This window comes from Mixophyes fleayi, chromosome 1 (genome assembly GCF_038048845.1).
Source record: "Mixophyes fleayi isolate aMixFle1 chromosome 1, aMixFle1.hap1, whole genome shotgun sequence".
Lineage (NCBI taxonomy): Eukaryota > Metazoa > Chordata > Amphibia > Anura > Limnodynastidae > Mixophyes > Mixophyes fleayi.
In genome coordinates this window covers 193345399-193370074 of record NC_134402.1, presented here as the reverse complement: position 1 = coordinate 193370074, position 24676 = coordinate 193345399, and the positions used below count along the sequence as shown (strand labels likewise).

Here is a 24676-nt window from a genome sequence, read left to right as displayed (position 1 = left end):
AGCATTATTTTAGAGCCTCTTTTGAAGGTTCTTCCTCTTTGCCACTTCCTCTATAATTTGCAGGGTTTAATTCTGGAACCCTAATTGTTATTTCCTTATACTTCTCACCTCTGAAAAACAATCAACAAGTTCGGCTTTTGGTACCAAACCTTTGTGAATGCACTGTAGTCTACAGTGCCTACCATAAACCCTCTCCTTCTTTAACACTATTTACCTTGTGTAATCTGCTTGTTTCTTCCAGTAGCAAAACCCCCCTGAAATAACTATACATGTATTTGGTTCTGACTGTCCTTCACTGTCCACCTTCAATCCTTTGCAAAGTCAGGTTGGCTCCACCTCAAAACTACATACCTCACAGATGACACCACTAAAACATTAAGTTACGCTATGGTAACCCCTCTATAAATCTGCCTTCTAGTAATCAAACTGGCATCTCTTCTATCGATGGTAACTGCAATCGCTGCACTTGCTGCATATTTCATCTGGGATATAATATAAAGCTCTGGTTCTCTACAAAGCGCTCCACAATTCCACTCTTATCTCTGTTTACCTCTCTAGCTCTGCTCTCAGTGTGCCAATAATCAACACCAATCATTCTACTTTATCACCAGCTCACACTTTAAGCTAAAAGACGTCTACCATGCTGCACCCATACTGGCTGAGGTGGAACATTCCAGTTAGACTAAATCCTAACCTTCAAAGTTTCAAGTGTGCCCTGAAAACATATCTCTTCATGAATGATTAAATTAGCTATGCACTTTGGTAATATATTCCCATCACTTCCACATACCGTCCAGAACCTTTTTACACTACACTTTCCTTCCCAAGTCCCCAATGCATTTTGTTCTGTGCTTGCATAGAGACAGATACAGCTTTTTTTTTTTTTTTTTAACATTTGGCATTGCTTATTTCTGTAATTTACATACTGTACAAAGCAAGCACTTCTACCTTATATCTTATTCCCTCATCTACCTTAGATTTTAAGTTCTACTGAGCAGGGCCGTCTCACTTCAGCAAAATAATATATTCAATCAGGTTCTATCAATTTACCTTATATTCTGCTTATTAACACAGTAATGCCCATTGCAACTCTGCAGCTCTCAAAAATAAGGGCTACTGAGACCCTCAACACCTACGCATCACATAGACGACATAACAAAATGAGAGCGCTCATAACAATTTTTATTAAAGCAAAAAATAATAAAATATTTAAAATCAATAGCATATATCAAACAAACTTCGTATACTGGATGAGACAGTCAGAAAATGGTAATCAAAATTAGGTCTTTAAGGAGCACAAGACAAATTCAGTCTTTAAGGATCCTTGGTAAAATACAAACTCTCCAGTTTTATTGTTTGTTGCTTTACTGTTAATTATGTTATGTTTAATTTGTTCTCCCTGATTGTACAGCCCTGTGGAATATGTCGGCAATATATGCCAAAAAGCATAATAAAGTGATACAGGATATTAACTGAAACAAGGGGGGTTCAGCACATACTATAATTTACTATAATAAACCTGACAACTGCCATGCTGAGCTTTATTAATGGTAATTTAACTTTTCTAAATACACTAGTTATTTGCTGTTTTGAATACCCACCGTAGTCAGTGACTACAGGCACACTTAGGGCTCACTAACGCTTTTCATACTTTTTAAACACAGCATTTTGTCTTTGTTTTTTTGTTTTTATATATCAAAATATTTGATATTTCATAATAGTCTGTTTCATTGACCTAAAAAAGCATCTAAAAAGCATTTGCATTTTAATTTTACTTTCTAGGTGTCTTTTTTTATTTTTAAAAAGTTTTGCTAGCAATATATAAGGCATTGTTTGCAAATTGTCTATGTAAAGTTAGCACTAATTTTAAACATAGGCTATACCTTTGCAAACATTTGTATTAACGGGTACTCCTTTTATTTTTGTTTTAAGCTGTACATTTGTATCGCTAGTTTAGTTAAGATTTGCTCCTACTGGACCTGATTTATCTTCAGCCACGACCTGCACACAATTTGCGTTTAAAAAATGAGCACAGATCTTGAGCGTATTTCCAACCATATTCAAATATAAGTGGCTCTCGAGTCGTTTCCATTTGATTCTGGGTAGAAGTACGCTCTGACTAAATGTTACTTGCTGTATGTATACACACACAACAGCGTGCAGGCTCCACACATGCATATGTGCAATATAAAGTCTGCTCAGAATGCAAGCAAAATTAATTTTTTATAAAATAAATGAATAACTCTTAATTACTAATATTATGCAATCATTGATAAAAAAAAATTGCGTACTGTGAATACTATCTGTATTTTTAGTTTATCTTCCTTGCATAAACACATTCTGTACTATCTTCTGGAAACCATACATGTAGTTCTTAATACAAAGACAATGCTGTGTCGGTCAGCATTTACACCTGCTAAAAACCACGTACTTAAGAGGAACACAAGACTTGAATCGACCGCGTCTGTGTTGGAGCACCTTCTGCGTGCTCTTACTGTACATTGACTATGTTCATTCAAATTGCCGTACTTTTATTCAGCTTTATATTTTAATAAAATATTATAATCTAATTTTTTTTATTGACTCTTAGACTTTTGTTTCAAATATTTTTTTGTTTCATTATAATGTCCCTTTTGGATAGGCCTCTGACTTTTTGCTCTGTGATACTTTCTACTGAGGAGAAGGCATTTATCACATGGCAGGAAATGGGCTTCAAAAATAATATGCGATACACTGTGGTGATTAAAGGAATTCCCACACAATATGCCCTCTCTTTGACAGAAAAAGAACCATTTTAGGAACTATATACATTTTTGCATCTATATAATTTTTTTTTTGTTTGCTACAAATCAGACATTTTGTGAGGGTTCTTTCTTTTTAAGAAAAAACCTGACAGGATTGCTGTATTTCTACTCCATTCCTGTTGGAAGCCACATGTTTCTTAACAGAAGCCCCATATGTTACACATTGTGAGGCAGTGCTGTCTTCGTGCCCTTAATGCTCTAAAATAAATTAAAAGCCTGAGTACTTTCATCTCAGTAGAAGATAACATTGCTCACTAAAGGCAGTGTTTGGTTGGTGTTGATATGTGTTACAAGAGTACACTTTGGATATAGGAAGACTTTATAAAATAAATATGTATCATAATCATCCAAAAAATTGTGCAATACTTAAGAAAAGACATCAATGAATAAATGATGGTGTATTGCCCCATGTGCTGAACTTCCATTTGCATTTCTGATTCCTCACTGGTAGGAGTACAATTCATAAGCACCACCTGTGGATGATCAAAGATTCATGAAAAGGAAAAACCACTATGCATATGTTATATAGATGTAATTGTTATGGAGACATTGTTAATAGAAGGTACATGCACTGTGGGCCATTTACAATCAGATGGCACATCGTTAATTAGTGTAGTTCATTTTGAGCCATTCTGCCTGCTTTTGCACACAATGTAGCAATTAGACTCTGGGGGCCTGAAAGCTAGAAAATTGTCCTCATGCGCTTTTGCGTGACCATTGTACGGTTTTCAAAATAAATAAGATGCGAAGTAGGGTTAAAGCAATACAAACTTAGTGTTTGTGGTATTTGTGTATAAAACATTTTATGTTTTTTTTTTTTTAATGCACTGCTTATTTAACACTTATTTTATAATTTTTTTTTTGTCCAATACATTGCTTTGACTTTCACCTAAGTGTACCTTTTTGTTTTATTTTGTGTATCTAGAATAATGAAAAGTGTCACATGGATGAGATTAATTGTAAATGTAGGACAGGCTCCAGAATGCAACAGAATAGTGCATTTGGTGTCCATGGTCCACCATGATTATTCCACAGAGTGTTCATGTGTATTATTGGCTGTTCTTCATAGGAATTAATCTTACCTATATTAAAGGTGTCCCATGCTGCGAAAATTTTACTTGTCCTGTGATTTTTTTTTGCAGTTCAACAAGCTTAGTTATACAGAAATCTGGATTTATAAAGAGAACCATAGAACTGCCCTTTGAAATGATTATATATACGTTATTTTCCCACTGGGGCCATTCATGGTGCTTTTGTGTTTAAATGTATACAATGACATGCATGCTCTCCTATAGTCGTCTCATATGTATGGTAGATGTTCCTTTTATTTCCTGTTGTCGGGAGTAATCGCTGTTGCAGTGTTTTGGGACTTTTTGTCATCTGCTATATACTGGGAGACAGATATATCTGTTTAAGATTATCCACTATAAAATGAGGCACTTCCAATAATTTTTGGGACGTTATGGTGTGATTGATTATCACTCTGAAAATGCTGGAGAGTTCAAGGCAGGATGATGTAGTCTTCCACATAAGACCTCCCATGGCCATTTAGGAATCTGTGTCTTACAGTGACAGAGCAAACTAGATGAAAGAAGAGGGGAAAAAAAGAGAAAAAACAAGCCTGCGCTCGGTATATTCTATATTGTATATGGTACCAGCTGCATGGCAATATAAATGCCCATACATCTATACAAAACAAAAAGACCGTTGTCAGCGCTTATCCTTCACACTGCACATCTGTGTGTATCTAGAAAAATGAAAACATGAGGTATTAGTTCATATTTTGATCAAAATATTTAAGCCTGCATCCCAACATCAAGGGCACCTCATTATATGCAGGTCCTACACTGACCTATATGCTTTAAACACCCTTAAAATGCAGTTAAAATCAGATGCTCTAGATGAAAGAAGACCTAAAGCTCTGAATTATTTTTTTTTTTATTTATTTATTTTTTAGATTTTGTGTTCTAAATAATGATAGGATATATGTATTTTTTGTGTTATGATATTATACTCCTGACCCTGAAATCAAATTGCTTTGGGTAAGGTGTATCTAGAATTGTCTTTTTATTTGTGGTATACTATGTGTTTAAATGGTATTCTATTTGAAAATGGTTATTGGTAATATTAATAGAAAATAAAGCATGTTCTTTTACTTTCAAGACTCCGTTTGAACCTTTATCCATGACACCTTAGCTTTTATTTGTTTCCTTAATACACCATAATACCGTCTGAATTAAGTAAAATAATGTGCTTTCTATCCCCAGCTGTAGAAGCAGCAACAGAAAGAGCTTGGTTGTGGGGTCACCATCACCAACGCTGTCACGCCCCTTATCCCCACTCTCTGTACCCACAGGTATGTTTTGGAATGTGTCTATCTTTCTGAAACTTGTATGTCGATGTAATTGTTTGTGCTTCTATAATTTATCTATAATGTAAGCTCTCATTTACCAGGTCCTCTCTACCCAATGTCTCATGTTTATCTACCTTGTACATCCCTGATGTCAATCTGATGCTGATTTTTTTTGTTGTTTGTATATTGATACGCATGGTTTTCGTATCTCTGTCCATGCTAGCTATAATTGTAAGCTCCCATGTTTGTGTTATGAAGCTTGATTCTATCGATGTGTCTGTTATAATGCTTATTGTATTCCTATATATCTTTGCCATGGTTGTCCGGTGCTACGGATCTGGCGCCTTATAAATAAATTATGATGACGTACCTTAGTCATCTAAAAGCTACCAACTCGAACTCTAGAACTGTTGTAGATGTCCTGATGAAAAAAAAGGGCATAATTTGACGTTATCCATAAATTCGGGATAATTCCAGATTTTCTGCCGTTAATCACGTCATGCATACATATGTGTGCTTATGATGGAGGAAATCTTGCAACTTTAAAAAGGGGGTTCTCTGTCCCACTATCCTTTTGAGGTATTCTGAAAAGCAGGGGCTTTCATTGTGCTCCCAGGATATATTTAATAGCACAGCAAATGCCATTGCCAAGTAGGATCCACCCACTCTGAATATGCTTTGGATAATTCAGTTCAAGGTACATTTAGAGAGAGCAGGGAATTGATTCCAAGCATCAACAAAGCTAGGAGCCTGTTTAGCAATGGCGGCCATGCATTGTTAGACTGCTGTCAGTAGCATGAGAGGACAGAGGCTTTGTACAATACCGAGGGAGTGAATACAACTTCTTCCTTATGTACCTTGTACATGTAAACTGTTCTATTCCACACACCCAGCATACCTCCCTGTAGAATTCTCAATAGGCCACTGCTGGCGTCTGGTTTTATAAAATCATAATGCAGTCGTATTTTAGAAAAAATGATACCAGTTCTTGTGTAGTTGGAATTCACAAGTCAGGTATGCTGTTTGTATAAACATCTGTGGCATACTTGGAAATGTTTTACATTGATCTCATGACGGGTCACCTTTAAATAGACTGTATGTATCCTTTTTATATACTTTCTCCAGTTATTTATTCCTTGGAAACCGTTAACTTTTTAGTCCTAATAAAAGTCAATTAACATTTACACACAGAACACTAAACTTTGTGGGACTGTGTTTCATGTTGTCAGCTATGGTTGTTAGTGCATGTATCCTATCATATATGCCATTTTTCTAGTCATCTAGAGATAATGTAAGTTTTCTCATTTTGTGTTTCTTTTGATAGCAGGAAGCAGTCCTCTGGATAGTCCAAGAAATTTCTCTACTAGTGCATCTGTTAACTTCCCTTTTGCTCGTAGGTAGGTATCATTTTAAGTTACAGTTAAGTTTTAATTTAATCAGAATTTAAAATAGATCACCTATCGGCACAAAAATTTGCAGTGTCCATCTGTCTTATTTTATTCAGCTAATTATTTATGCAGCCAATGGGTGTGAATATGATTCGTTGTTGTATGCCTGCAATAAAAGTAGAAAAATATTAATTAAGCCAATGTGTTGAGAAGGCAAACATTCAGCTCCGGAATGCTATATACCAGTAGTATGCATACTGTGGGTCCTGACTCCAAGCGAGGTCTCACAATCTGTTTTTGGGATCCTGTGATTTTTCCAACAAGCAATACATTTATATTAGGAATTGCTTCTTCTGGCGTCACAGAACAATGGCTCACTAAAATTTGGGGCTCAAGCCAAAGAACATTCCATATTATGTGTTAAAGTGCCTGTTCTACAACCACACTATCACACACTGAAACTACATTGACAGTATTTGGAACCATTCTAACATTAATATGGCCCTTAAAACAAAATACTGCTGGCACCTACCATTTGGAAGTCAATTGTGTTCATGTCAATAGATCCCCATCTTCCTTGGCTCCCTAAAAGATCCTGCTGTCTCTTAGATATCACTGACTGGCTCCTGAGTTCACCATTATTTTGTCACCTCTGACAATTGGAGTTAAGGTGTATCTGTCACCTACATGCAGTTGAGGCAGCCATTTTGTGGGAATCAACCAATGTTCATGAGCATATCCATTACGTAGAATAGTGACATATCTGAAGCATCAGGAATTTTGTGAAGGGCATTTGTGTGCTTTCAAGTGTTTCTCCGCGGTAAAAGTACTGATTTATTAGTCAGTCTTCTTACTACATAGGAATGAAATCCCCTTTCTTATCAGTGCAATAAATGACAGGGTATTTTCACCAAGCAGGATTAAAGGGAACCATATGAAATCTTTGCTTGCTTTCGTTGTCTGTTATTTCTAGCTGTACCTGTATTGTGTAAACTGTTTTAGTTCAGAAGCACTAAAGGGGAACATTATACTGAATGATATCCTTTTTTTAAAAAGAAGTATATGTGTTTGGTTCTGTTACATGTTACAAATGTGTTAGATTTCACCTAACACTGAGAGACAAAGTTAATGAAAATAAACCCTATTTTTATTTTTCAAATGTAAAGCTATAAATGTTGTTATACTAAATTTATATCTATAACATGGCGGACATTTTCTGGAAATGAATTACATTTGCAGAAATTTGCTCTTAGACGTTGTTGCACGTTTTTAGAGGCCGAAATGCTCTGAAGCTATTTCTGTTCGATGGGACAATGGTGTACCCCCTTAATTGCTGCGTGTCATCACAGGAGCTTCAGAATTGCTCGTTAGTTTTTAAATCACAGCTCTGAAAGTTGCAAAGAAAATATTGTATAAACTGAGTGTTTTCTAATTAATGTGAAGCCTCTTTTGGACATGAGGTACTTTTTTATAAGCACTTCAGCACCTGAGTAACTGAGGAGTCCGGTAGAATCTTGTTGCTGAACAAGCAATGTTTGTCTACGCAGATCATAGGAAGGCATAGGCTGCCATAAGCCATTTAGGGATTGTCATTGCACTGACCTGTTATAACTTATTCTGTACATATAAAAATAGCACCAGTGATGATTGAGGCGATGACAACATTGCTACCAGTGAAGAGTTGTTTTGGTGTTTTTTTTTTATATCCACATATTTAATAAACCAAAGGAAGCAGAGGCAACAGATTCACCCTCTAATAGTAATTTGGGCATATTAGTCATTAAAACTACGTCCTTATTCACTTACGATAGTCATTATATCCAGTCAACAGCTGGCAGAAACCAGTGACTTAATTATGATCTATGTATGCCCACCAATTATATTTGCATTTCTGTTTCTCTGCTCTGTGGTTATTTCTGCCATTTATTGCTTGAGTTTATAGTCTGTTCTGATTTTTCTCTTTTCTCTCTGCCTAAACCCTCTGATGCTTGCAGTCATGGACCACGCACTGACAGGTAATCGCACATAAATGATAGCACACCTTGTAAACTAATCATAATCACCAGCATTTTTGTTTATTATTGTACTCCTGCAGATTTTTAAGCTTCTTGTATAATTTGTTTTCAGAGCGGATGGCCGTAGATGGTCCCTGGCATCTCTCCCCTCTTCCGGATATGGCACCAACACTCCAAGCTCAACCCTCTCGGTAACACACTTCTATCACATATTTTATTGTTTAGATGATAAATTGGCTACTGTGCATTTTGTAATAAACATGGCTGAGAAGTGAAGGATTCTTATTTAGCATTCTCAGATTTGCTAATTATGTGACAGTGGATTAGTATTGTTTAACTGGGAAATGTTAGTACAACTATTTCCCAATGTCCTCATTATCTAGCTTTTGGCTATAGTTTTACCTACATGGTCGTAATATATAAACTTAAGAGCAGATTTTATTTATGTTTCAACAGTATTTTTGGCCATGCTGTAAGTATTCTAAACAGGTTTTGCATGTCTGCATATGGGTGGGGATGCAGCCTGTAAACAGAAAAGCCTTGGAGCTATATGTCCTGTGTGTTCAGCAAAAAAAACTGTATGGTCTCTTCACCGTTGGAGAAATTCACAGAATAAGCAAACGTATTGGGGGGTATTCAATTGTTTATTTTTTATGGTTTTTTTAATAGTTTTTGCTTATTTCAATATTTTTTCACAAGAAAATCAACTTACACAAGTTAGGCATTGGTGATAAACATAACTTTTTTTTCAAAATTTTTACATGATTTCAAATACTTTTCAGAGGTTTTTTATTTTTAACACACCCCAAGGAGGTGCGAGCTAAAAAACAGCATATTTGCCTGTTTTACCCGCCGCGTTAAACAATTGAATAGCTTTTAACACGGCTGCCTCTCGCACACCCTATACTTTCAGTAGACCTTCTGCTGGAGCGCGAGAGGACCGTTTCATGAAAAAAAATGTAGCGTTAAAAATGAAATTGATTTGCGGGTAAAGTTAAACTGCTCGAAAATGATAAAAAACAGTGTTAAAATGACTTGACACGCTAAAAAAAAACAACTTGCTGACATTTGAATACTCCCCATTGAGTCCATATCAAAGCCATAAGTAACAAAAAAAATGTCAGTGATAATCTCGTATCCCCCTAACACTATCATAGCATGTGTCAGGCATCGCAACAATAGTTTCATGACTGTATTGGTCTTGAGCCCCATGACCCCTCTTTTGTATCGGGAGATAATTATTGTACATTGAGGCTTCTTTAGACCATTGTATGCTAGTGGTTTACAGATTAGTTCATGATGCTCTTGTTAATGTGTCTCTGCAGTCTTCCTCCTCTTCCCAAGAGAGGCTGCACCAGCTCCCCTTCCAGCCCACCGCGGATGAGCTGCACTTTCTCTCCAAACATTTCCGCAGCACTGAGAGTGTCACTGATGAAGAGGGGAGGCGTTCACCATGCATGCGTCCCCGTTCCCGAAGCCTCAGGTGAGAAACTGCCTGATGTCATTTAAAAGCAAAAAAGAAAACTATGGATAGTATAAGTACTGTCAAAGTTAAATAAATGGAGACACTATAATTTGTCCCAGTAAAACCTAATCCTTTCTGGTTATGACTATTAGACGTTTTGCCCTTTTCTACTTTAAAAAGTTGCTAACTATTGAGCTTTAAGCATACGTCTCGGCCCTCACTTATTATATTGCAGTCCTGACTTCTTGGCTTAACTGTGACTCACAAAATTGTGAGGAGGGATTTAAACACAGAATGGGGAAAGCTGTGTGTTATGCCTTCAGTAAGCAGATGCAATGTTTTTATGAGTGTGGCCCAATAATAATAAATAATTAGCAAACTTGTCCGCATACCCCCCTACCAATAGTCCAGGCGTACCAGGGCTGGAAAGGAACCACACTGGCCAGCAGACTGTGTCATGGTGGTCGTACAATGTTATGGATAATTTTCCTAGCTAAACTTGGAAGCTAAGAAATACAAAATGTTTATTGTCTAATAACGTATATTAATAACCTCTTTTTGTATTTATATTCAGTAAATAAAGACTGGTGTACCCTCCTGACAAGTCTTGTTAAGGGAGCACATAGTCAATGTTGCATACTCTCTTCAGAAAAGTCTTAATTTGTATAGGTGTTTTGATGGTATGAATTTTTTAATTCTGTGCAAGTTTTCAGCTCACAATTCTTTATATAGAAGTATAAAATCTGGAGGGAAAAAAAAAATAATGATCTGTCCTTTTAATGAGCGCTTACAATCAAGTGCTACCATCATGAATCCATCACCTTTGTGAAAGCGGTAATCCGCAACTCTGCCTGAGTGATGGAAAGGAGACGGTCTTTGTACAGAAACATGATCTGGGGTGGAGCTCCCCTAAGAGCTTTACTTAGTGAGTTGGACCTTAAATGCTTGCTTGTGCTAAATACAGCTTATACGTACAATAATTGCATTTGGTTTTTTTTAATTGAGGAATTGATTACAAATTAATTTTATTAATTTCACTCTTCACCATAAAGTGAGCAAAACTTTTAATGTTATTTGAAGCAGATCCATGGAGGCGGCCAGTTTAAAAATTGTTGTTTTTGCCTTTCAGTCCTGGACGAGCATCTATGAACTTTGATAACGAGATCATTATGATGAATCATGTTTACAAGGAAAGATTCCCCAAGGTAAGTGTGTCATGAAATCCACTACGTGTATCAAGAACATTATGTAGACAAATCAGTAAAAGGTTATTTTTGTCCATCACCTATGAGATGAATGAAAAGTAGGTAATTGTAGCCCCATTGTTACCATGCCTTTTCTTATTACGTCTTTTATCCTCTGAGTGCAAGTCAGTGTATTGCTGCCTGGTGCAGACTGAAACTAAACCATAGTTACTAAGCAAACTGTTGGAGTGACTACTTTCATATATTTAAGATTTTTTTGTGGATAAATGAGTAGAGCCAAGCAGATCTACAGTCTTCCTTCACTAGCGGGTCTGTTCGGTGTGCCATGGGTGGGGTTTGGATCGTCGGAGATTATATGTAGTAGCTGGAGCTGCATTGTTTTGTTCTAGAAAGAGGCAGCCTGATAAGGACAGAGCAATGCAATCATTGGAGAAAATGGTTGTTTTAGTGAAAATGAGAAGCGTATTGGGTTAAGAGTACTTAGGTTTCGTTGTGTGTATTTGGGTGCAGGGGGAAGGGCATGAGGTAAGGTGAGGCTGAAGGAAAGGAGGTTGTGGTCGGAGAGTGGGAAGGCTAAATTGGAGAAACTAGAGATGGAGCAGTAGCGGGAGAAGACACGGTCAAGGGAGTACCCATCACAGTGGGTGGGGGATGAGGTCCATTGGGAGAGACCAAAGGAGGAAGTAAGTGAAAGAAGTTTAGTGGCAGAAGAGACAGTGGGATTATCAATGGGAATGTTGAAATCACCTTATATGAGTGTAGGCAGGTCAAAGAATAGGAAATAAGTAAGCCAGGCCGCAAAGTTGTCAAGGAATTGGGAAACTGGACCTGGGGGGGAGGAGGGGCGATAAATGACAGCAACACGAATGTGGAGAAGATAAAATAGATCGATAATGTGGACTTCGAAGGAAGAGAGTGAGAGAGAGAGTTGGGAGGGTATTATTTGCAAGGTGCAGCTTGGAGAGAGCAGAATGCCTACTCTACCACCTTGTCTGTTTCTGGGTCTGGGAATGTGGCTGAGGAAGAGTCCCCCATAGGAGAGAGCTGCAGGGGTTGTAGTGTCAGAAGAGGTGAGCCATGTTTCTGTAATGGCAAGGAGATTGACTGATTTAGAAATAAATAGATCGTGGATGGATGTAAGTTTGTTACAAAAAGATCTGGTGTTCCATAGTGCACAGGAATGTGCAATTGGAACAATTGGCAACAACTGTGTAAACTTATGCTGCAATGAGCTTGAGTAAAATGGGAATGAATACTTAGTATATTTGACATTATCTTTTTTAGAGAAAAGCTAATAAACCTGCAGTTTGACATTAATATGCATTATAGGGTAAATTTATCAAGCTGCTAGTTTCCAGCGGGTTTGAAAAGTGGAGATATTGACTATAGCAACCAATCAGATTCTAACTATCGTTTTGTAGAATGTACTAAATAAATGATAACTGGAATTCAATTGGTTGCTATGGGCAACATCTCCACTTTTCAAACCCCTCTGAACTCGCAGCTTGATAAATTTACCACTATGTATTACAAAGCTGAACAACATACTTTAAACAATTGAAGCATCTATTATTAACTAAAAATGTCCATCATATTCTCTCCTTCCTCTTACCGCACCTCTTTGTAATTTTATATTTTATTTATATATGATAGATTGCAGCATGCAATCCTTTATTCCAAGCTTTGCCCCCTGTTCAACGCTTCCCTCATTAGAGCTCAATGCTGCTGATTTTCCAGGAGCTCTGGACAATTGTCTGCCATCCTGTTTCAAAGCTAGGCTATTTGATGCTGCAGAGGGACATGTGGACCAATACAAAGCTGCAATTACTGAGCTTTGTGGCTTTTGATTGTATGATGCTGCCACGCATCCTTTGATTGAGATGCCATTTTTAAATGGTAATTAACCAGCACTCCCAGCTGGGAGGTGCTGCTCCATCCTACATCACTATAAAGCAACAGAGTATAAGTGACAAGCTTGCTGGTTTTTGCTGTATAACTGTGTAGATTAATGGATCCATATATACATGAACTTGACAGTGATGTCACAGCAAATTGACATTATAATTTCAGTTTGTTTTTTGTCCTGCATTACTTAAACCAATATAATACATATGTGAGATGTGGCTTCATATGTCTGGAGGGGGTACGTTCCTCAATCCCACCTTGCATTTTAGCAGATCTGTAGTGGTTTGTCAGAGTAAGCCTGAACTGCATATCTCATGTATAAAAACGTGAATTTTTGGGTTTAGTTGTCATTATTTAAAAAATAAGGACATATTTTCTTTCTCATTCATCTGGTGGCTTGTACTTAATCTAGACCTACTTTCATTTAGGCCACAGCACAAATGGAGGAGAGACTTGAAGACATCATCACAAACTTCTCCACCAATCGGACTTTACCTCTTGCTGATGGTGTACTAGGCTTTATTCATCATCAGATCATTGAGCTGGCTCGAGATTGTCTGGACAAATCCAAGGGGGCTCTCGTCACTTCTAGATACTTTGTGGAGTTGCAGGAAAAACTGGAAAAGATGTTACAAGATGTGAGTGTATTTGTGTAATGCTAGCATTCAAATGAGGAATTTATTACTATAAAGGCAAACTTGCCTAATGGAATTATCAAGAAATGAATTTACCTTATGCTTGTTACAATGCTTTACTTCTATACTGATGTTGTCATATAATGGACTTACCATTCGATGACAACATCTTGGGGACTGTGGGAGGACTATGTGTATGCTACTTTGCTCAAAATTTCTGATGATACTCCTCCGTTTTATTTTAAAAAGTAGCACATGCAGCTGTGTAAAATCAAAACAAAGCAGCATTACAGTACCTCAGTATATCATAACATTTTCTTTTTGATCTAGGCCTACGATCGCTCAGAAAGCGAGGAAGTCGCATTCATTGTCCAACTAGCAAGAAAGTTGCTGATGATTATCGCACGCCCTGCAAGATTGCTCGAGTGTCTGGTAATGCAGTCATTATACTGCCTATATTATCACCTTGGTTTTTATCTTGCATGTCCACCATGTGTGGACCAATGGTTACAGAACCTATTGACCAACAGAACTGCCATCTTAACAAACTTTATAATCTTCAGTTTGTAACATTTTGAGTTGATATTCAGTTGATGTAACTGGATCTACGAAATGCGAGCTCCTGGCTGGGTGGATGGCTGCTGTACCCATCTTATCAATTTTTGCTGGTCTACTGCAGCTAATTTAGGAATAATAAAGTGTATTGTGCATCCAGTACTTATATAACCTCTGCTTCTATAGTCTCTTAATTTCTTTCATTTCATTTTTTTTTTTTTTCCATTTTGTATAGTAACAATTGTCTGCCCCCAATTTGCATGCTTACTTTGGTTATTCATCATTTTATTATGTAAAGAAGTGTTTTAGACCCTTTTATAGTCTTATTAAGATCAGTTAACAATGGTCATTGGAACTGTTGGACATGTGGATGTTGGTGTATAATAATCCATTCTCTTTCCTGAACGTTTTTTGGCTGCTACCAATTGTCCATTGGCATCCTGAAGTACCAGAGGTTTGTCTATGTCGAAATTTTGGCATGGTTTTACAAACTGTGTACCATCAGAATACGTTAGATATAAGGTAGCATTAGAATTTTTCCTCAATTCTGTTGATATATTTATTATAGTTTTTGGGGGTTTTTTTTGGTTTTTATTTGACATTTTCCTCTTCTGCTCTGAAGCTGTAAAGAAAGTGTGTTGTATTTTCTTTGGGTTCAGGAATATTTGCCAGACTCCCAGAATGTCCACTGCTTTGATGCCTATCTTCCCCAATGATACAAAGGAGAAAATGACTTGTGTTAAGTCATCTGCTCTGATGTTTCACTTGTTTCTATTATTTTGTCTCCTATAATTTAGACGTTAAGGTTTATATTATGCTGAAGATTTGTGTTGCTAGCTTTTAGTTTAATTTAGATTTTTTTAAATAATTTTATGTGTGAAATAGAAGGCTCTGAATACAGCTTCCTTGAAATTTTTGCTTGCAATTAGTAAAAATATAGCACTGGGAATATTTGGCAAGACTGTAACATGTGAAATTTGTTTTCTTTAACGTAACATTTCACCTATCCTTCAATAAATTATTTCTTGCCTTCTAAGTTAGCCACCAGTGTTTCTCTGGCTTTCAAATGTTGCATGCTCTGAAATGTGTTCTTTGATTCTTTAAGAATATATATGTAAGTTCTCTCGATTTGGGAGACAAAATGTTGATGTTTTTAGGTTTGCTCAGTAATGATGCACATTTTTTGTGTGTCCAGGAATTTGATCCAGAGCAGTTTTACCATCTGTTAGAGGCCGCCGAAGGTCATGCTAAGGAGGGCCAGGGAATAAAGACTGATATTCCACGCTACATTATCAGCCAGTTGGGACTCGCAAAGGATCCATTGGAAGGTGAGGTTGTGTAAAGATGATACGATCTGTGCTATCATCCTTATATTCAATTATTGTGTTTTAAATTAAATTTATTTTGTATATTCTTATAGAAGTTATTTCTCTTTCCTGATATTGGGGGACACTGCAACAATAGGTATAGTAGGTGTATCTGGGGTGAAGACACTTTAAAACTCAAACTATTTGAATGGATAGCTCATCCCCCTACTATGCGCCTCCCATCTTGAGCCATCCTGCGTTTTAGTAAAGTGCCATCTGGAGTAGGTTGTTTGATTTCTGTGGGCTCTTGCTCAGTGTTTTATTTTTGTATATTTTTTACTTGTGTTTTCTTCAAGTTTTTTACTTTGACTAATCAGGGACGCCCCTCAGGGTGTGAAGTGCCTGACGGTCACCTTCACCCAGCGTTCCTGATCACAGGAGAGTAGCTGTTAGGGTTTCCTATCCCCTGCAGACTACAAGCTATTCTCCGTATTAGCGCCGTATCCTGCTGCTGTCAGTGTGTCCCCTAACGATGAGCAGAGCTCTTGGGAGGGGACGACCGTCAAAGCAGATCAGCTCGGTGGCTGTGTGGATGCTGTCAAGCTGTGGAACATCTTGACAGAGGAAAAAGGGAGCCAATACAAATGTCCATGGTGGAGCGTACGGTATTGGCGCGTGACAGGTTACAGACATAAGGGATGGCGGAGCCTAAGAGAAGGACATTTCCTGGCTATAAAGGCCAGTCCAGAAACGTGATTTTTCATGTGGGGGCGTGTTCTCCTCAGTTTGCCAGTTTCTCCTCAATGGGGACCGCCATTTTCTGCCACAGCATCGCTGTAGTAGTTCACTGCTCTGGGTCCTCCTGTTCTGTTGCCATTATTCAGTTGTTACCAACTTGGCTACTCAATGTATATTATTGTAGTTCTACTTGATATGCACTTTTTGTTTTATGTGCCTCTGTTAATCATCTTAAACAGTATGTGGGTTAATAGAGTTTTGTATAGAGTTTAAGACTTCTGGTCAGAATCCACTTGGGCGAATGGTCCCTTCACGCAGAGGTCTTTGCTCTTCTGATTCAATGTTGGGGTTCACTTAGGAGCTTATTATACCATCATAGTGTTGTAAGGAAATGAGACCACACTTATTATATTATATTCCGGTGTGTGTTTGTGGTGTTGGTTTTTTTGGTTTTTTTTTTTTTTTTTTACATCACCATGTCTGAGAAAGTGCCTTCCAAGACTAAAGAGTCTACTGGAAAGTCGGTGCAACACTATACTTGTGCCAATGTAATACTAAATTATCTCCTGGACAGCATTTGCCTGCGACTGCACAGGCGGCCATAGAGGAACAGTTTTGGGCTAAGTCACTGGCGTCATCCATAGCCGAACTCGCTCAGGTAATGTCTCAGTTCAAAGAGGCAGGTCTGGCGATGCCTCCAGCCGAGTTCGTCCACGGTCTTGCAAGGACTTTTACCTCACTGGAACTCCTCCTTAGCGCCCCCCCCATAGGACAAATGGGTAAACAACGATTCACACCTCTATCAAAATTTGATCCTGCTTCTGACGAAGATGGGGAGTTAATTCAAAAGTCTGAGGGGGCGGATGCCTGTAGTGTTAAGTATACCTCTTAATCACAGAGTGTGGGGGACTTAATCCTGGGCATTAGACAAACTTTCGGATTTGCTGAACCCGAGTTTACGGATTCTTCTGGCTTTTCCATTTTTAAATGGCAAAGTAAACAAACAGTTTGTTTTCCCATGTCACCTCCACACTTACAGTTGGTTTCCGAGGCCGGGAAGCACCCTGACAGAAAGTATCAGATGCCTGGTAGATCTAAATCCCTTTACTCCTTTCTGTTGGAAGAGTCTGTTAAATTGCAGAGTTCTCTAAAAGTGGATCCACCCATTGCTCGCCTAACCAGAACCACTGCTATTCTAGTGCAGGGTATGGTTTAACTCCAGGATGCTACTAATAAGAAGTGTGACTTTCTTCTTAGATCTGCATATATATGGCGGCAGGCGGTTTGTTTAAACCAAACATGTCTACAGCCTGGGTCAACAAGGCCATTGAAACATAGGTGGAACAGTTGGCTAAGAGTCTGCAATAACATAGACAGGGATGAATTATTGGTATTGACTGAATATTTTTAAGAAGCTTCAGACATTTTAGGTCAGGCATCTGTGGATGCGGCTTCTGTTAACTCCAGAATTTCTGCTCTCATTATTGCGGTCATGCTTTCTTGGTGGGTGCGCTCTTGGTCAGATTCAAAAGCGCACTTTGAATTCTTTACTTTTTGATGGTGTTTCTCTGTTTGGTTTGGAGCTGGAACAAATCATTCAGTTAACCACAAAGAGGTAAGAACTCTTTTCTGTCTATCAGTGGTGCTTAACCGAAGCAACTAGATTAGTCCTTTCGTCCCTTTGGTAGGTTAAGGGCAGCTCCCAGCAGAGGGCAATCTTTTTGCTATAACGGAGGTTCTCAAAGGGGCCTGGGCTCTGGCAGACGCATGGCTTTCAAGCCGGTCAGACAAGACCTCCACATGACAGAATAACCCGTCACGGATAATGATTAGTGGCTTGCTTCAACTTCAGATGCCTGGATTCAAGGGATTGTGACTCAGTTATGTCATAGACCTGGTAAACTCCCCAAGCACAGATTCTTCACGACAGGTCTACCCTTGTCTGGATTCAAGAGGCTGGCGCTACAGGAGGCTGTCGGGGAACTTCTGATTTCGGGCGTGATTATTCCGGTCTAGCTTCCGGAAAGAAGTTTGGGGTTTTACTCCAACTTTTTTCTGGTCCCAATACCAGATGGATCGTTTCATCCAATCTTGAATCTCCGATCTCTCAACAAGCAGGTTCATGTTGTGGGGTTTTGGATGAAGTTGTTGTGATCCTTTATCGCGGGCATGGAACAAGGGGAATTCCTGGCACATAAAGGATGCCTACCTGCACATCCCCATGTGGCTTTCACTTTGCTAATCGCGAGGTACATTATCAGTTCTGTGCTTTACCCTTTGGGGTCTCCTCCATTCAAGGGTTTTCACCAAAATTATGTCCGTCATGGCAGGTGTCCTGTGCATTATTTGGATGAACGAACAGTTGTTAAAGGTGCGGTCCAAATTTGTCCTTCAACAGCACATTCAAAAAACTTTTCAATTTCTGGAGACTCACGACTGGATTCTACAGTCATGGCCAAAAGTTTTGAGCATGATAGAAGTATTTGGTTTTCACAAACTTTGCTACTTCAGTGTTTTTAGACCTTTTTGTCAGATGTTGCTATGGTATACTGAAGTAATATTACAAGCATTTCATAAGTGTCAAAGGCTTTTATTGACAGTTACATTAAGTTTATGCAAAGAATCAATATTTGCAATGTTGACCCTTCTTATGGAAGACCATCGAAGAACAGTTTGGTGAAGAACAATGTATTTTCCAGCATGATGGAGCACCTTGCCAAAAGGCAAAAGTGATAACTAAGTGAATTAGGGATCGAAACATCGGGTCCATGGCCAGGAAACTCCCCAGACCTTAATTCCATTGAGAACTTGTGGTCAGTCCTCAAGAGATGGGTGGACAAACAAAATACCCACAAATTCTGACAAACTGCAAGCACTGATTAGGCAAGAATGGGCGGCCATTAGTCAATATGTGGCCTAGAAGTTGATTGACAGCATGCCAGGGTGAATTACAGAGGTCTTCAAAAAGAAGGGTCAACACTGCAAATATTGACTCTTTGCATAAACTTAATGTAACTGTCAATAAAAGCCTTTGACACTTATTAAATGCTTGTAATTTTACTTCAGTATACCATAGCAACATCTGACAAAAAGGTCTGAAACACTGAAGCAGCACACTTTGTGAAAACCAATATTTGGGTCATTCTCAAAACTTTTGACCATGACTGTAAATCTACCCAAGTCGTCTTTGATTCCAGCACAGCGGATGCGATTTGTGGGGCTCAACTTCGATACAATGTGTCAGAAGGAGTTCCTCCTGGAGAATAAGGTCCTTTCACTACTAAACAAGACCAGGTCTTGATGTCTGTGATTGAAGCTGTGTCCTTCGCCTAGTTTCATTCATGGCCGCTCCAGAGGGAGCTTCTCAGAAAATGGTCCAAATCCACCCTTCTCCTGGGCAGGCAGGTCATCACGTTCTCCATGGCTATGCGTCGCTCTCTCACCTGGTGGTTGACCAGAGCAAATCTGTTCAAGGGTCATTCCTTACAATCGTGGGAGTGGACATTGGACCACAGATGCCAGTGTGTCCTGTTGGGGCACGGTCATGGATCATCTCATGATTCCAGGGCCTCTGGTCTCCCAGGAGTCCTCCTTACCCATCAATATTCTGGAACTCAGAGCAATCTACAGGTTGCTCGTTCATGGTCAAGGGGTTCTGGCTGTAAAGCCTCTGAAGGTCCAATTGGATAATGCTACAGCGATGGCCTACCTGAACCATAAGGAGGGAACACAGTGCCATGGCAATGCGGGAGACAGCGCTGATCATGTTCTGGTTGGAATGCTATGTTCCAGTGATCTCCTATTAATCCCAGGGGTGGAGAGCTGGTAGGCCGATTACAAGAGCTGCAACAGGATCCATCTGGGAGAATGATCCCTTCACGTAGAGGTCTTTGCTCTTCTGATTTCAACGTTGGGGTCAGCCAGAGATTAATCTCATTGCGTGTCCTGTCTGAATTACAAGGTCCCTCTCTTCTGCGCAAAGTCCAGGGATCCAGCGGCAAGGTACACAGGTGCCATGACAATCCTATGGCAATTTTGGCTAGTATACCTGTTTCCTCCGATTCCCATGCTCCTGCTAGCGCTCAAAAAGCTAAATGGAGAATGGGTACCTGCCATTCTAGTTGCTCCATATTGGCCTACTTACCGGTTGCCTCTTCATCCAGACCTTCTGGTACAAGGTACCTCTACTGCTTGTTGAGTGTCTGAGCTGGCGGTGTTGTGCTGTAACCCCCACCCCCCCCCCACCCCTCTTCCTTTCTGGTGTTGTATTCTGATAATGTAGTGCTTAACATTAAACCCTAATTTGTGCCGAAGATGGTCTCTTGTTTTCACTTAAATCAGAAGATTGTCGTTTCGGCATTTTGTCCTAAGTTGCAGCCTTCTGATGCTTTCTTGCGCCTTCTGGATGTGCCCTGGGCTGTCAGTTACTATGTAGACCGTACAGTTTTCGTTCGTAACATGAATGACCTTTTCAACCTGTATTATGTCCACAAGCGTGGTAGTCCAGCTTCTAATAAATCTAATGCCTAGGAAAATATTTTACTATGGTACTCCTTTTCCACTGTGCAACGATTTTTCCTGGGGCTATTTAGTTTCTCTCAGTGCCCAGGACATAAGCAAAAGGTGTGAACAGGAGAACCAGCCCTCCCCCATCTGCCACCATTTAAAGGTTAACAAAATAAATTAGCTGATACTTCATTACGAAATTGGCAGAGCCCTCGGAAAAATGGCTGCTTGTGGCAGCCTTTGGGGCTCTGTCTAGGGGAAGGGGACACCTTGGGGAAAAAAGAAACTTCCTAGCTCATAGTGCAGCTTTAAATAAGGCTGTCCCTACAATGCATTGCTTGCCTGTTTAATACTAACCAGTGCTTGCTTCTGCATACCATTTTATTATGAAAGTGAACATTTAAGATCAAATTCATTTCAGTTTTTTGCATATAAATCATAGTCCATTGCTAGTAACCATAGCTAAGTTGTTTTTACAATAGTGTACCAAACAATGAATAATCATTTTGCTCTCTGTCTGCAGAGATTGTTCAGCTTGATCATTATGATGCAGAATCCACCCTACAACTGGAACATGAAGACTTTCAAGATGTAAGACTAGACAACTTAATAAGGGCATTTTATAATCTTTGCATTTTTTATTTATTTCATGAAATATGTGCCCCACATGACTGAATGTTTGTTGCCAGCACTAGTTTTGATGTCTTAAGCTTGTATAAATACCTTGTCTTGCTTCCTGCATTTCAGACCTATATTTCAAGCACTCCTACCAGAAAGAAACCAGGAGAGAATGATTTTGAAACCCTAAAACTGGTCAGCAATGGAGCTTATGGGTAGGTGATAGGAACGCTGTTAGTTGTGTCAATATTGCAGTTAAGAAATATACAAGGATCCTCCATTCTTTTTGTGCATTATATGATAAATATTATCTTTCTAATAATAAACAAGCAAAATCAGCAATTGAAAAAGGTGCATGAGGGGAAGATATAAAAGAAAATAGGGATGATGAAGGTTAATGTGTTGTTTATACTCAGGATACAAAGTTTTAATATTTTGGTGTAATTTACAGCTTCATGGAATAGAATGGCTCTGTCCCTTTATTGATAACAATGATGGTGGCTAGTAGAAAAAGCATATGATAATCCTGGTGAAGAGATTACACCTACATTCTGCTTTCTAGTGCACAAAGCAGAACCCCGATGTTGATGACCAGTTCAGAAAGAAAACCCCCCTGTTCTGGGTGATTAGTGTACAAAGGAGACTTCGCCAATATTGATGACTATAAAGCAATCCCCGCCCCCCCCCCCTCCATTATTTTTGACTACTATACAAAGCATGTTCCTCTGTTCATGGTGACTAGTTTGCAGCGAACTTTCCTAGTTACTAGTGTATAAATGAATCCCCACCCCATATAATCCTGGTTGCTAGTACACAGAGCATTACCAGGGACTTTTGCACCAAGTTAATCCCTCTATTGGGGTAATAAATAATTGTGGGTAGTAAATTGATATTGGTGGCAAGTTTACAAAGTAGACTTCTATTACTGGTGACTATAAAGCAGCATCCCATCATTAGTGGATAGTTGTATAAAGCAGTCCCCAATCATGGCGGATAGTGTGCATCACACTCCAAACTCCTGATGGCTTGTATAATAGTCCTACTGGCTACTATACAATGTGGTTTGTACTGTACAGACCACAAACCATTTACCATCACTCTCCCACTTCTGTGTTTCTTATGTGCCGCTTTGCTGCTTTCATTCCTGGTGCCTGCCACCACTGAGCGCAGTACTATGTTCAGTACCATAGTACATAGAAGAATAAGCTATGCACATCCTGCAGTACATCACAGTATGTTCCTGTGTGGCCGTGTGTTTTTTTTTTTTTTTTTTTTTTTGTTTTGTTTTTTTTTTTAAATCGGGTCAATTTTTATTTGGTTTTCAAAACAAAAGTACAAGCAAACAAGAAACAAAAGATAAATCACATGCAAATTTCAATGCCTGCGTGTGGCCGTATTTTATTATATTTGTCAAGCACATGCCATGTTGTCATCTCCTATATTGGCCAAGTACTCTGCTTTTGATGTGCATAGATGCACCTGACTAGCAAAATGTCAACTAGATTGCATGCAAATATTGATAACTATCCATAGATTGTTGCAGCAACAGAAGCCGTGTCCAAACTTTCATATTGTGTACCATGTAGCCTCAGCTGAGGCGATAGTAAATTACTAAAAGAATGATTAGTAGGATACCGGTTATGTTATATTTAAACTTAAAGGTACACTGTTTTATGGAGATATTTTCATCACATGCAGAAATATAGTTAAAGGGGTTAAATATATATTTAAAAAATAATAAAATTATATATATAAATATTTGTTAACCGATTAGACAAACAATGGCGCTTCACTTATTATCTGGTTAAAATAATGAGACCCCACATGTACAGGCAGCTGCCACACTCCAAAATACTGGTTGGTTAATCCAGATAAAAAATAAATTCACAACAAAACAGAGTAGTGGGCGCCTCTCAATAAATAGAATCCGGAATCTTCATTTGTATATGCGTATCAGAAAATGAAAGAACATGCGCTCATCAACACCTATAGTGTTACATCGGTTGGATCAGCCTCGTGAAAGTATGGATTCTCTTGTGGAGTTGGGAAAGAAAAAGAAATCACATATAGTATATCACTTAATAATATGTGGGTCCCTCCACCACACTGCACACTCCATATGTGAATTTGCGTACCGAATAAAGATGTGAACAGGTTTATCTGCAACACTTGTAAATATTCTTCACCAGAATTCTTCTCATATATATGTAATCAGATGTATCTGTGGCACTTGCTGTTGCTTTTACGCCAGAACATTTCTAGAATAAAAATCCAATGATAGGTAGCAAAGAATATTTCCCACACAACCACAATATGTAGATATAGCTTAGTAATAATAAAACCAGTGGCTTATCTGTAAATTAGCCGATAAACACAACAATATTTTCAGCCAAGTTCTCAACGCGTTTCATTTTATTTATAAGACTTCATCAGGAGATTATGTCCGTAATGGCTGAAAAAATATTTATAGAGTCCAGCGCCACGTCCTCGACGTTCTTAATTGCGTAATGCGCATGTGTCAAAACCCGGAAGTTCGGGTGAAATCTTTATTGTACACTACATATTTAGCGCAAACAGACACTCAATATGTGTTCAAACCGATTCCACTGCATTACATTATTATCCTTATATAATGCTTATAATAAGCTTAACATGTAATATCCTATATCTTAAAAAACAACCTTAGAAAAAAATAACTAAAAATAGGTACTGTACATTACTAAATGCAATTGAAAATTGATATAATATAAATAAATTATCATAGTAATATGTAATACATTAACAAATATATCATAACTTATAAATATGAATATAAAATTGAATATAAAATTATACAAAACCTACATACATCTCATCCCAATATAACATTTAATTACTATGTACCCATTATGAACTCTATCATCACTATTGCATGGGAAAACTAATTTATTTCCATAAAAAATCCATTTTAATACCTCTAAATCAGAGAAAGGGAGCAATTTCATAATCTTTGTTTAGGCCTCTTGGGGTTAAAGTACCAAGTTGGAAAATCCAATACATCTCCCTTTTGTGCTAACTTTTTTTGAAGATCTCCCTCTCTGGGGCCTAAAGTAACTTGTTCAATCGCTGTAAACTTAATATTTTTTGGATCCAATCCATGTTCCTGGCAAAAATGTTGGGATACTGCATCACCCGTCAGTTTT

The 24676-nt window shown here is 38.4% G+C and overlaps 1 protein-coding gene across 8 annotated transcripts in view; it reads left to right on the top strand.

Annotated features, from left to right (window-relative positions):
- Positions 1–24676, top strand: part of MAST3 (microtubule associated serine/threonine kinase 3) — a 190940-nt gene that overhangs the window by 105403 nt on the left and 60861 nt on the right. For 4 of the 8 annotated variants that reach the window (XM_075204702.1, XM_075204695.1, XM_075204698.1 and 1 more), the window contains 11 exons: positions 5072–5160; positions 6482–6554; positions 8540–8560; positions 8673–8751; positions 9886–10043; positions 11155–11230; positions 13564–13773; positions 14101–14202; positions 15521–15653; positions 21400–21467; positions 21624–21709. In XM_075204702.1, the coding sequence (XP_075060803.1) occupies positions 5072–5160; positions 6482–6554; positions 8540–8560; positions 8673–8751; positions 9886–10043; positions 11155–11230; positions 13564–13773; positions 14101–14202; positions 15521–15653; positions 21400–21467; positions 21624–21709 (1095 nt within the window). The remainder of the gene's footprint in view (positions 1–5071; positions 5161–6481; positions 6555–8539; positions 8561–8672; positions 8752–9885; positions 10044–11154; positions 11231–13563; positions 13774–14100; positions 14203–15520; positions 15654–21399; positions 21468–21623; positions 21710–24676) is intronic. The other 4 variants (XM_075204696.1, XM_075204701.1, XM_075204699.1 and 1 more) reach the window with 3 other exon arrangements.